This window comes from Oryctolagus cuniculus, chromosome 9 (assembly GCF_964237555.1).
Source record: "Oryctolagus cuniculus chromosome 9, mOryCun1.1, whole genome shotgun sequence".
NCBI classification, from domain to species: domain Eukaryota; kingdom Metazoa; phylum Chordata; class Mammalia; order Lagomorpha; family Leporidae; genus Oryctolagus; species Oryctolagus cuniculus.
In genome coordinates this window covers 15,120,261-15,134,171 of record NC_091440.1, presented here as the reverse complement: position 1 = coordinate 15,134,171, position 13,911 = coordinate 15,120,261, and the positions used below count along the sequence as shown (strand labels likewise).

The 13,911-nt window shown below is 39.2% G+C and overlaps 1 protein-coding gene across 23 annotated transcripts in view; it reads left to right on the top strand.

The window, feature by feature from the left end:
• Window positions 1–13,911, top strand: part of MBNL2 (muscleblind like splicing regulator 2) — a 172,169-nt gene that overhangs the window by 140,035 nt on the left and 18,223 nt on the right. For 8 of the 23 annotated variants that reach the window (XM_070048686.1, XM_070048684.1, XM_070048679.1 and 5 more), the window contains one exon: window positions 5,794–5,888. The exons of 7 other annotated variants lie outside the window; for them this stretch is intronic. In XM_070048686.1, coding sequence (XP_069904787.1) covers window positions 5,794–5,888 — 95 coding nt within the window. Of the gene's footprint in view, window positions 1–4,463; window positions 4,500–5,793; window positions 5,889–13,911 lie in introns of all 23 variants that reach the window. 8 more of the 23 variants (XM_070048680.1, XM_051850526.2, XM_008260119.4 and 5 more) reach the window with 2 other exon arrangements.

Below are 13,911 nucleotides of genomic sequence, written 5' to 3'. Positions count from 1 at the left end.
AAACTCTGTAACTCAGTAGCTGGTGCACTCATTATTTTTAAATGGATAAGTTTTTATATTTCTTGAAGTGTTTCACTTAAGCTGTTATCACAAGCATGCAACCAGAAGCATTTTGTGTTCTCCTGGAGAATGCCCTTTATTGAAAGGTAACTCCTTGGAAAGCTTTGGATTTGCTATTAAAGTTCTTCACAGAAACAATGAATGTGGATTTCAAGAATGCTGCCTCTGGGCTGCAAAGATATTCATCTAAAATATTATGCAAAATATGTGGTTCTTCTTCAAAATCCTGCAAGGATAATTATCACCCTGGTTGATGCCCTCGCACATTTGCAGTGGGTGGGAATTTTCCTTTTTCATTTTTTTGAATTTCACTTTTGCTAGAGCTTATTTTAACCAAGGAGTTATCTTCTTTCTTTGCTATGTTAGGAAAGTGGCAAAACCACACACACTTACAAAAATAGCAACATAATATTTCTTGGCATTTCTCTGACAGGTTTATTCTGAGTTGCTGTGTTATTATAGACATTATTTCAATATTCCTCAAGCTACTGCAATTCTGTTAGTGACAGGAACAGTTGTTTGCATTTTGCAGATGGAAAAACTGAGGCTGTGCCTACATTGCAAAGTGGAATATATAATTAATGAAAAGATCCAGAATATTTCTGGCTCATAGATACTAGAGCTGAAATATTTGTGCAGCTAAAGCAGGAAACATTTGAGAAGGCTTTGTTTCCAGAACTTGTGCCTTAGTGAGATGCCTCAGCTGGTGAGAACAAAGCACCTGACAGATTCCTTCCTTGATTTGTTTCCTTGTATTGAAAGTACAGAATCAGAAGCATCAAATGTGGCCTAACAATAACAAACCGTAAAGCTTACATAGATTATCATACCACTTAGTGAAAAATTTATCAGTGTTTAGTAGAAACTATGTCAGCCTAACCACAAAAGTTTTTTTATTTATTCCATCCAATTCAGCAAGCTTTTCTCGAACACATACTATGTTTTGAATTCCAGAGCCAGTAATGAGAATATAACGTTCAGAACTAGGTGGAAACCAAATGTAATGCAGAGCATTGTGGACTTGCTGAGAGTGTGAGCAGACATTTGAGAATGAAGGAGGGTGAGCCAAAGCATTCTGCCGTCAGCATGTGCAGCTGGTGGTGGTTACACAGAATATGGGGAAGTAGGAGAAATGTGCTTAGGTCTTTGAAAGAGAAGCAAGATTTTAGCAATGGGAACCAGCATCCCAGGCAGTGGGTGGGAAGAGGAACAGCAAGTTGACCATTGTAGTGATGGTGTAAAGCCTTTACAGGGCCTGTTGGGACAGCAGAATATAGGAGTGGGGTGAAAAAGCAGAGATGCAGCTTGCAAAGCCCAGCCCAGAGCCTGACACTGAGAAAAAGAGAGTCAGGCTCACAGCTAAGACAACGCTTCCGACATTTACATCACTAGGCCACGCAGAGAACATTGCAACCACATTGAGACTAAGGCCAGTGTGGCTGCAGGAGTTGCTGTTGATTGTCAGCAACCCATGGACACAGGAAAGCCCTCCAATGTAGCCCTTCCACACTGGAATGCAAGAGAGTAAGAGGGAAATTTTAGAGGGGTAACTCTGAATCCAGCCATGGAGAAATGAAATTATTCACAAAGTAGGTACTTTTAACAAATTGCACCCAACACATCTCTTACTAATGGTTAGAACATTCATTGAACACATTGATGACCTACTCCTACTATGTGTTTGCCCCAAAGAACTAAGCAGATGAGATTTCTGTCTCTCAGAGGTCATTGGAAAGGATGAAAGAGGGAAGTCCAACAAAGACCCATACAAGTATGTAATTAAAATTGTTAATGAGAGCCATGATTGAAAAAGTATAGAGAGATTAAAAATAGAACTGATCTAGATGGCATGGGGCAATAGGTTAAGGAACACTTGCAGAGTTCTCTAAAGAAATAGCATGTACCTTGAGATGTGGAAGATGACGATAGTGGGTGAAGATTGTTCTTGGCAGAGGGGACAGCTTGTGGGAAGCTCAAAAAAATAGAACAAAAGTGTGTTGTGTTCAGTTAAAAGCAATGAAAGGTTAGGAGAGTGGTATAAGATAGACGGCCTGGGGAGGTAGGAGCCTGGACCACAAAGGGTCTTCAATCCTCATCTCTAAGAGCAATGAGGAACCACTGAATCCTATCTAGTAGAATCGAGACCAGCCTGCATGTGGACAGGTTTGCACTGCCAAAAGCATGGAGGATGGACTATAGAGGGGACTGGCATGGAAGCAGGAAGAGGAGTCAGGACACTGTTCCATAGCCACACTTAGAGAAGACAGTTACCAGGACTGGAGAAGTACAGGTGCGATGGGGAGGGAGACAAAGGCAAGCTGAAGTTTAGAAGCAGGATTGCTTTGGCTTATTGCTGACATGGACCTGGGAATGTTATGAGGGGAAGTGGTATCAGGCATAACTTGAAGCCCAGGCTAGAGCTCTACATACATGGTGAGGCCCGTGAAGTATTTCTTGAGGCAGAGGAAAAGAATCTGTGGAAAGGATCAAGGTTTGAACATGCTTAACTTTGAGACACTGCTGAGATCTCCAAGTAGCCCAGCCAGGTGAGCAGGGAGATGAGAGGACTTGGAGCTTAGAGAAGAGATCTGGGCAGGACACACAAATATGGAAGCTGTGAGCTCTTAGGTTATATTTAAATCCATGGATTGAATGATAGACTAGGACAAAGTGTAGAGCAGATAAAAAGGACCTGTAAAAGTTGAGTCCTGGAAAACTCTAGCCTGTCAGGACACAGAGTTCAGAGAAAGAAGAGAATCCAGCAAAGTAGACGAAAGGGAGATACCAGAAAAAAAAAGTATGTGGTGTGTGTGTGTGTGTGTGTGTGTGTGTGAAGATGGACAAGTTCCCACTGATCACAGCTATGTGAAGTTCTTTGGTGACATTCACAGTTTGACCAGAGAGGTGAAAATGAAAACCAAACTGGAAAGGACCAAATAATAAATGGGAGCAAGGAAGTGAAAATTTGTGTGTATATAACTTTCTAGAAGTTTGACTGTGACCATTAGAGATAGGCCCCATGAAAGAGATTGTGTCATAAAAGGGGTTTTGAAGAGGAGTGTGTGTATGTGTGTGTGTGTGTGTGTAAGTTGCATATACTGATGCATGTTTGTTGAAGAATTCAGTAGTAGCCCAGATAAATAGTCCCTTTTCCTAATGACAGTCTGATCAAAATGTAGCTGGGGCCAGAAGTCTCCTGATCCCACGTGAACAGCTTAGCAGAGAGAACAAAGACCTACAATCCCAGATTCCTCATCTAATATCTCAGAAGACATTCTGAAACCCTACCTGGTTATACCTACACTGATTATCTCTGGCACCTACACAACATTCAACCTTCAGTTATCTAAATCTGTGTATTAACATGATTTTCATTCCAAGGAACATGACTAGTAGCAAGTAATTCTTCAAAGCTTTCAATACATTTATTTTCCATCCTTAGTATGATATGCAATGACATTCATGGTCAGAGTTTCATGCACATAAATAAAATCACCCATAGGTGAGACAACCATTCCCAAGGAAGGGCTGAAATTCCCCTCTCAGCTGCACACTTAAGAAAACAACTTGGACTTCCTAGCAATTTTCCCAAAGGCCTCCCTCAGGGGTCACCTTGTAGCAGCCATGACAAAAATCCTCAGCTCTGCTGTTAACTCAGCCCTGGTTCTGTAATGTTTGAACTGCATTGTTAGATACCACCCCCTTTTAGGCAATCAGCAGAAAGTTGGTCACATGCACACCTGTGTCATTCTGTCCGGGAACCCGTTTTCCTACATTATTGGCCTTTCAAGCAGTAATCTAGGATTCTGCTGATCGGTCCTGCTAGGCTTTGATTTGGAAGATATAAAATCTTTGTCATTCTTATTTTTATATTGTTGACATGAAATATTTTTACAAACAAAATGTTAATGTAATAAGTTCAGCATAATTTAGGGTATATAAAACCTGACCTAGATTTAGGAAAAGAATTCTATTTCTAGCCCTACCTTAACTCATACTATGCATGACCTTGGAGGAGTTACTATGCCTCAGATTTTTCATCTGTAAAATACCCTCTTCCTACATTGGAGGATGAACTTGATAATGTCTGTAAAATACGTTGTAGTCTCACAGGAAGGATGCAAGGGCATTATCACATGTCATTCTTATTAGAATCATGTCGATATATATGAACAGAAAGTGTGAAAAATAGTCTAAGGAGTGAGCTTGCAATAGTACTGGCTTAAACTAAGCCAGATATATTTGCGTCTATACTGACAATGTGAATGGCCCTAGAAGATTGTGTGAACTAACCCTACTGATTTCTGGTTGTGCTTCAATCTCACTTTGAATGTTAACTCTAAACCGCTAACCTGTTTCTTTCCCTTTATTCACTTTTTCCACCCACCATTGCATGACATCAGGGTCAGTTTTGTGCATGACACCCGCTACCAGTATTGGTAGGTTTCAACCTTTTTTATTTGTCTTTTCTATGATGTACAATACCTTCACTTGCTTGGAATTTATTTCAGAGATGGTAGAAATGCTTTAGGAAATATTAGATTTGAAGGTTTATTTGGCTTTAGAGTTAACATGTAGGTTTAAAAAAATGTTCTTGATTTATTGAAGAAAATTATGGTTTTAATGTGACCTCTGTGCTAGAACAATCACTCAAAAACAGAAACCACAAGTACGAGTCTGCTTTTTAATAATTTGTGTTTGGTTTTATTTATAGTTTTTACGATATAGCATAAGAAAAAAGAGCTTACTGCGTCAGAGAGGCAGGCTAATTTCATCAATGTTTTAAAGTTTCATAGTGGTGTGCCTTTATCTCCTCTTTGCTGTGTGTTAGAGTTATCAGAGTTTCCCAGAAGTATTTATTTAAAAAAAAAACTATTAATGGATGTATTTTGAAACCAAATGTCCGAGTTGCTTTACTTGATTATCTTTTTAAATTTCAGGTGTTGATTTACTTGTGCTGATTTTTTCACATCTCAGCATTCCCTTATGTTAAATTTTAATACTTTATAGTTATTCTCACACATTTCAATGCCTTCATACAAAAGTATGTCTTTAGGACATACAGAGTAGTCCCACTGAGGGTCAGGAAAAATAAACACTGGCAAAATATGCCTGGCTATTTCAGCATAACTGTGTTAGAATTTATAACAAGGCTATGATATTTGCTCCACCATTTATTGACCCAACTAAGCATCCACAGCAATTCCATTTCACATAAGCAATCCCAAATTGAAAATAAAAAAAATTCAGTCTAACCACAGTTAATTCCAAAGAACATCCTATCCCAAATTAGACATACATATTGAGCTTTAATGTTTTAGAACTTACGACTAAAAATGAAGAACACATATTCTTATTCTTACATCATTGGACATTAGCTGTCATAATTTTAGAAACAACTATAATTACACATTCTATATCCTTAGAATTGGGAATGGATCTATTGTTGGAAATAAAATGTTTATAAATACATCAACCAAAGTACACTGCTTTGGCCTTTCTGGGAATCACTGATTATGTTTTAAAACTTCCTTTAATTGTACTTGTAATAAGCTATTTTCCCTTTTTTATTTCTCTCCCATGCTTCCTTGCTTTGCATTGTGATTGCATGCCATCTGCTGGTTTAACCCATGATGGCTTGCTGCTCTGATATTCACCATGCCAAAATACCACTTCTATTACCATAATGCTACACCCTCCTGTTCATTGCTCCCATGGTTCCCCTCCTGAAAGTACCCATGATGCACAGCGCTACGTCCGCCACTGTCTCTGCAGCAACAACTCCTGCAACAAGTGTCCCCTTCGCAGCAACAGCCACAGCCAATCAGGTTTGCTCCTTTTAAAGCTTTCTTTCACAAATCCCAAACTCTAAATGAGTGCTGATATTTAAAAAAAAAATTCTCGGTGAGAATTTTTTTTTCATGTTTATCCATCAAATTTTATTTTTTTAATTAGTTTATATAGCAAGCATTTATGGACAGGTTGCACTTATTTAGAGTTAACATTTACTGCAAATAATGATGTAGCTATGTTTTGTGTTGCACTGTTTGTTTTCGTACCTAATATTGTGTAATTAACCTGACAGGCTTAAATTCCTTTTAGTACAGCATTACCTATCCAGTGGTTTGTGAATCGCCATGTAAAAATTAGAGACACGCACCTGTGGGTGCTTCAAAACTGGCTCGTTTTTTGTTTCAGTTTATTCAGACCCTATCATCTGTTGTAAAGGAAAAACATTCCCCCTAAATCTCCCTTTTTTCCATATGTGTCCAATTTGAGGTCTGAATAATTCTCATTAACATTTGATCTTAGTAATAGTTGCTACCAAACTCACTTGGTTACCACTTAATGATTTGTTCAGATAGTAGTGTTAAGAGGCCAAAGCATACTAGAAGAAGAGTATGTACCACTGGGTTCACAAAGGCTGGATATAACTGAATCGGAGAGTTTAACTCTGTTGGCTTAATGCATGTGCCTATAAGACCATGGATGTAATACTTCATGGATGTGAGAGCCAGTTGACTATTTCCTGCTCTGTGGTTACCAGCTGACTGTAACCCTGATGCTAGCCCACCAGCATACAAACATGTGCTCCTAGTTCTACAGAGATGAGTGTGAGATGAGTGAGCATAAACTCTCACCTCACCTAGAATACCACTTTATTGTGCATGCCCTCCCTTCATAGAAGAACAATTTTGGTTTTGTGCTTAGTTTTGTGTTTGTTTTCTTTTCTTTTTATTTTTTTTTTTTTAAAAATCAATTGTGCTGATAAAAGATGACAAGGTATGTAGGAGTAGGCTAGAAGGAAGGGCCAAGCTAAAAGGAGAAATGGTAAGTTGAGCATTGGGAGAAATCACGTCAGGGCAGAAATAGCCCATTTCAACCTGTATCCTACTAGCTAGGGGTGTTGATTCATGCTTCTTTCCTAATTCAAGTGAACACAAAGTGGTTCCAGTGCTGCAGGTTTCATGACTGAACAGAGAGGTAGGTGTGTGTGTACCGGAAGGTAGGGATGGAAGTTAAATCCCAGGATAGTTCCCACTGGGTCCTCTGCATTGTGATAAAGCGGGAAAGAGAGAGGAAGGAGGGAAGAAAGACCAAACAGGCAGTGCAGAGTCAAATAGAGACCGGGTGCTGACAATTCTCCAGTTCTTTCCTCCCTTCTTCTAAAATGCCATCCTATCCTGTAAGCAAAGCCAACTTAGTTTCCAAACCAATATACACAGAACAGCAAGTAAGTTCCTTACCTGGGAAGATTTTTTATTTTTAATGACGAAATGAGAAGGAAGAGAGACTGTTTGCAACCTTCTATTATGAGGTTCAAAGCACCTCCTCTCTCTTGATCATTTTAATAGGAATGTTGTATATCTGATTTTTTTTTTAGTCTAATCCTGCAACCTGGAACATGTTTATGTGATTTGTGACCCGGTTTGTGTTACAAAGTCCCGTCATAAGAAAACAACTTTGAAGTATAATACAGTTGTAGCTGTTACAACAAAGTTTTATCTATACTTTAGAGCAATTTGAACATTTCTGACAGAGATTTTTCTGAGAAAGGAAAGGAAATCAAGATAAGGGAATACTTAGGAGTTTTAAGGATAAATCCCTTTGTATAGTATAAATAGTTGACCATGTTCATACATATTCTTCCAGCCTAGTAATCATTTACATGCATATGTGTAGATTTGTGTATTGCTATGAGGAGGGGGGTAAATAGCATGAAATATTCAGAAGATAAAATACGTTATTTTGAAGCATGATGGCAAAGAAATTAACAAGCTTAAACTTCAATTAAGCCAAAGAGATGTGATGAAAGGGTTTGTATCAGTAGCTTCCAGAATCCTAGATTCTGTGGTTTGCAGGTTTTCAGATGTAATAGTCACTACAGGACTGCACTGCCCTTAAAGAATGAAAATAAATCCTTTAGCAGCTCTTGATGACGGTCTGCTTGCACACAAAAGCCACAGAAAAGTAAATAACAATAAACATAAATTTTTGGATATGATGTCCTTTATGTATTTTCAAAGAGAAAAACATCTATAGACAAACTTGGAAATTCTTTTAGCATCCAAGAATAGAAAACTTAGGGATTGTTAATGACTGTGAAATCACAAGTTATCATCTTGTTAAGATTTCAACCCTCACATTCAAACTGAATGAAAGCCGTGTGAATTACATAAATCCGTTAAACATGGTGGATCTCAGTTTCCTCATTCACGAAAGAAAGAACAGAACTAATAGAAGCAGATGGCCTCTGAGTTTGAATAAATCAATGGGTCCATGATTAAGAAGCTAGGCCTAGCCGGCGCCGCGGCTCACTAGGCTAATCCTCCGCCTTGTGGCGCCGGCACACCGTGTTCTAGTCCCTGTCGGGGCGCCGGATTCTGTCCCGGTTTGCCCCTCTTCCAGGCCAGCTCTCTGCTGTGGCCAGGGAGTGCAGTGGAGGATGGCCCAAGTGCTTGGGCCCTGCACCCCATGGGAGACCAGGAGAAGTACCTGGCTCCTGCCATCGGATCAGCGTGGTGTGCCGGCCGCAGCACGCAGGCCGCGGTGGCCATTGGAGGGTGAACCAACGGCAAAGGAAGACCTTTCTCTCTGTCTCTCTCTCTCACTGTCCACTCTGCCTGTCAAAAAAAAAAAAAAAGCTAGGCCGGAACGGAAGTGTGAGATTATAAAGGTCAACATAAACAAAATGGAAGGAGCTTGAGGGTTGAATTCAGTGAATGGTAAGCATCACGCCTTCTCATCTTCATCGTCTCAATACAAAATGCCATAGGGTTTTGAAGGATTTTATTAGGTTAATTTGATAAGGTGAATATTTTAAGTATTTCAAGTCTAATAGGTATTTGCAACTAGATATAAGTCATGCACAGAAGAAGGAGCATAGACTAAAACACTGTGACAGCTTCTTCTTGTCCAGTATTCTCAGCCTGTCACCCCATGGTGAGCAGAGCAGAACAAGCAACACTTTAATCGAAGTTTTCACTCAACTTGACATGTAGTTTGAAATTAAATAAACACAGGAACAGGATCCAATACATCTTGGAAATATAAAAATCCTTTCATAAAATTATTTTGGGCTATCTGGCTCTAGGAATAGATGTATAAACAAAAAATAAAATAAAACGGATTTATCCAGAGATATTTCTTATTTCAATTAATGTATTTTGAGTTCAGTATACAGATTATACCTAATAATAATGTTAATATTACAAACCATTTATTGTGTACGAGGTCTGATTGTAATTTGTCTTCCTCTCTCATATATTATATATTATATGACCTATTCAATTCTATGACAGAAGATATGTATGTATGGATACTCAATTAACCCTCATAATAGTTTTATAAGATAGGTACTAGGATCAGCCTCCCCATTTTACAGATTATAAAACTGAAATTAAGGTAAACTACCTAGTTAACATCATATCACCAACATGTGATCCTGCTGGAATTTAAAAACCCAGGCTTTCTGCGTCCAGGGCCTTCCTCCTAACCATCATAGTATGGTGCCTCTCTCCATACTTATAAATACACAAGAAGTACTTCTTCCACAAATAAAAACTGTGTGTTGAGTTTTGTCCATTGTGGCCCACTGGCAACAAACTCTGATGCTATAGGAGGATGTGAAGTAGTCTTGCAAATGTAGCTAGCACTAAAAGTGAATCTTAAACTAAGAGGAACTAAATTTAAGCATAGCTTCAAGTTAGTTATGTAACAGCTAGAACATGTTTAGAAACCATATAGTTAACTACATAGATGTTATAATCAATGAAAATTATTTAAAATTCCTGCAGAAGAAAGGATTAGTCATTAATCTTAGTGAAGCAGGTCCTTGGGCTTATTTTCTGTGAATCAAGTCCATACACTTGTGTCCTACCCTCTGCCAATCAACTTTCAGACTGCTTGGTACCAAATCAGAAAAGAAAATTATGATAGAGCATAAGTCAGCCAATTTCAGCCTACTTCCAAAGAACTATAGATGCCTGTATAGAAACAAATTTGATTTTAGAATTTACATTAAAAGAAGTAGAGGTAAACAGCTTAATATATGTATTAACTAGTTTTTTCATATTGTAAGGAATCTTATTTAATCAAATGAGAGTGCAGATTAAAATTACAGTAGCATGAATTGCTATAGGACTCTATGATGTCACTGTTTTAGTATTTTTGTTTTTAAAATTACATTCTATTTCAAAGGGGTAGTAATTTCCAAATAAATATATTTTATGTTTTTAGTTTCTTCATTTATATACAGAGATTATTCATTTTACCTAAGAACTTTCTTAAAGGTCTAATTAGAATATGATTTGTACTGTGAGTCTTTTCCCCTGTCCTCCAGCTCACTCACACCCACCCAGCTAAAAGTACTTTTTCTATGTTCTAAATTTTACAAGGATTTTGAGCTTCCCTGAAGGCATCATCATTAGACAGAAAGAAGACAAGTGCAAGGACACAAAGATGTAGAAGTATGAAGTGTAGCTGGAGAAGAACTATCAGATGGATCCAACAGTCCATTTGCTGATACAAGGCAGTCGTTGGAATCCAACTGTGCAGTCCTTAATGTCAGATTAAAGGGCTCAGTCCTTGTTAGGCCACGGAGGGGTTTTCAGGATGAAAAGAGAAAGACCTCTAGGAGGAGTGAGCAGATGGTTTCGAGACAGCAGAGTTTGTAGAGACCACTAGGAGGCTTTCAACAACAGCCTGAACCAGGACAGTGGCTGCTGGCAAATGGCCTACTTTGTTGTGCCTTTGCACGTTACACGGAGTGTTCCTTTCAGCCAAAGAGAAACATAAAAGCAATGTCATACCATGGTAAAACCTGTCCAAATCAATGCCATGTGGTGGTGGTGGTGGTAGTGGTGGGCGTGGCCTCATGTGAAAGGTCAACCACAGAGTGTTGACTGTAGGCAACGAAACCGAGTCCCTTCCCTTCCAGGACAGCAGTTGACACTCACTGGTCAGATGCCTCCATTGTGCTCATCCCGAACATGCAGCTTCCCACTTCCTACCCAAATGAGATCTCATAAGTACCAAAGCACCTCCCCAGTTCCCAAACTGGACCGTATGCTTGAAAGAGATAGTCCAGATATGCAGTGCATACATTATAGCTCTGTGGACACTGAGGGCCATGATTCACCTCGTTCACCCTGGTGTGAGTGCACACTAGGATAAAAAGCTTGTATAGATTGATATTAGCAATCTTTTTGTGGAGCAGCCCAATGGTGAGCACCTTAAATGCAGATGTAATCAGAGTATGCTATTGAGGCCTGTCGACCAACACAAATCACTTCTCCAAAAGTGGTGATTCATGTTTAAAATTCTGACCTCAATGTCTGTCACTTCTTTGGAATCATCCTCCAAAGATTAAGTCCATTCAACAGTATTAGTCATAAGAAGAGTCTGTTGAAACTTAGCTGATGTGATATGATATATCCATAGCCCTGGACTCATTGAATATTTGGTAAGTCAGAAAATCCCATTTTCCAAACATGCATTAGGTATGTTTACTATATAGGATAATAATCAATTTCAAACATATCTTACCTGAAAAATGAAATAGCACTAAACCAGATTTAAAATACTATGGTTTATTTGGCTTGCTACAAATTATTAAAGAGGAAAGAGAAAGGCTTAAAAATCACCCAAATATGAACAAACTTCAAAGCTATTTGTAGGTAAGTTTTTGGATGTCCAAGTAAACCTATACCAACCAAGAAAGCTGGGAAGATAAGGTGATATTTTACTTCATCTCTCTCTCATTTCAAAGTTTTATAAAACATCTATTATTCAATGCCATCTGTGGGGACTATATTCAGACAAATGTAGGAGGCATTAAACATTCCCCACTATTCACCACTTGACCCATTTTGAGGCCTGTGCTTGTTTCATAAGAAAAATCTTGGTTCTGCGAAGCCCCAGTGTGGGAGGAGTAGGCTCTTGTCAGATCTCTCTCCTGAAATACACAGCAAAGTGGCTGGCCTCGGTGTCAGATGATCAAACTGTGAAACACTCCCTTCTCACAGTTTCTCATTCCTGGGAACAGATTACAGAAAGCAGCTGGGCCCCAAGTATGTTGTTCTTCACAAAAGCAGAGACAGCAACTGTCAGAATCTAGCCCTCGGAACTGGTACCCCAGGCTGAGACACCTCTCTCAGCGTTCTCCTGCTAAAGTTGTTGAGCCACTGTTAACGTTTTATCTAACTCTAGAGGAGGAGTTCATTCTTGGTAAGGAATCCAGTTGCTTCAAATGAGGCAAATATTTTGTGGGGAGGAAAAGATTGAATTGTGTGTGTGTGTGTGTGTATGAAGAGAGAGAGAGAGAGAGAGAGAGAGATTGGAGCCTGTTGCCTCTCTTTGCATAATAAAGTAAAACTACAAAAATTGCAGCATTTGCATTTAGCTAATGCTACTAGTTAAAACTGGCAATTTGAGTCTAAATTTCATTATACAATGTGGCTCGTGTACTGGAACCCAGATTTGCTAGTATGGCTTTAATAATAATAATAATAATAGTAAAAGGTGGGGCATAACTTTGCCTGTCTGAGGCAAACTTGGGTCCAGAAGACCAACAAAGATGAAGATTAATTTTTTCTTCATGAAGTCAGAAAATAAGAAGACAACAGATCTTTTATTTCCCTGCCTCAGAAGCAGCTGCTTTGCAGGCCCACCCTGGGGTTTAATTAATAAATGCATTTGCAGATTTCCCAAGGCAAGGCTATGTTATGTAAGTGTTGTAATCTAGTACATTCCCATTTTTCATGAATAATTTACATCTCATGGTGAGAAACTTGGGTAGATTCCTTTGTATACAGCACCTAAAGACATAATATCAGTTCCAATCTTGTGCAGCTGAAAAGAAAATGTCAAGAATCCTTATGAAGTCCTTCCTGCCTTGTGGATTGTCCTACTTATCAGACCTGAAAACCCATCCTCTTTTGCATTGTGATGGAATTGGGGGGGGGGGGCTTTTTTGATTGAAAAGTCATATTCCCAGTAGTATTTTGGCTTTTGTTGATAGTAGTAAAATCATGCTCCTCTTCTCTAATTTCGGGTTTTCTCCTTTGAGCAGAATGAATATGTAGTTCATCCTATGTATGTATTTATTTCCAGCTTTAGATTCAGAAGCAGTGAGAGGCTAGCTGCAATGCAGGAATTCAGATCCATTTTCAAGCTTGAATCTCATTCTTAGTAAGAGTTGCTATGAACAGAATAAAAATTTTATTCATAGGCATCTATCTACCCAAGTTCTGCCACGGCTCCGGCTCCTACCTTCTGGCATTTCTATCTCTGCCTTCAGGGAAGTAGTCAGCCGTTCTGTGTGGGTGGATGGGGGGGAGGCAGACACAAACTTGACTGTGGCTTTACTTACAAAGCATGATGCCACTATGTGTCAAAGACAAATTGGCATTATGGCTGGCCTCCCAGCCCTTTCTAGCCTAGCGTTCCCTCTGGGCGACACTGCTAGAGGCAGCAACTTCCAAGGTCAGACCAGCCTGAGTCTGCTGAACCAGTTTGGGGGAGATGCTGAGGATACTTTTCACTGTCCAGTGAAAAAGATGTGAAACAATCAGAGCATGTTATAAAACAAAATCTTTCAGCACCCAAACATTGCTGCATGGGAAACAGACTCCATGGCAGGGTCTCATCCCCAAAGTGGCTGGGGCTGTGTAGGTATCAGACAGATAAAGGACAGAGAAATTGTTTCCGACAAGCTTGAAATTTAAGGGGTGTGATAAAGGGAAAAGGGGATTGATATCCACAAATGCAGCAGCAGTCTGCCTTACATGTGTTACCACATTTTATTTTTACATATGAAGAAATCAAAACTCACATTTGCTCAAACCTCTA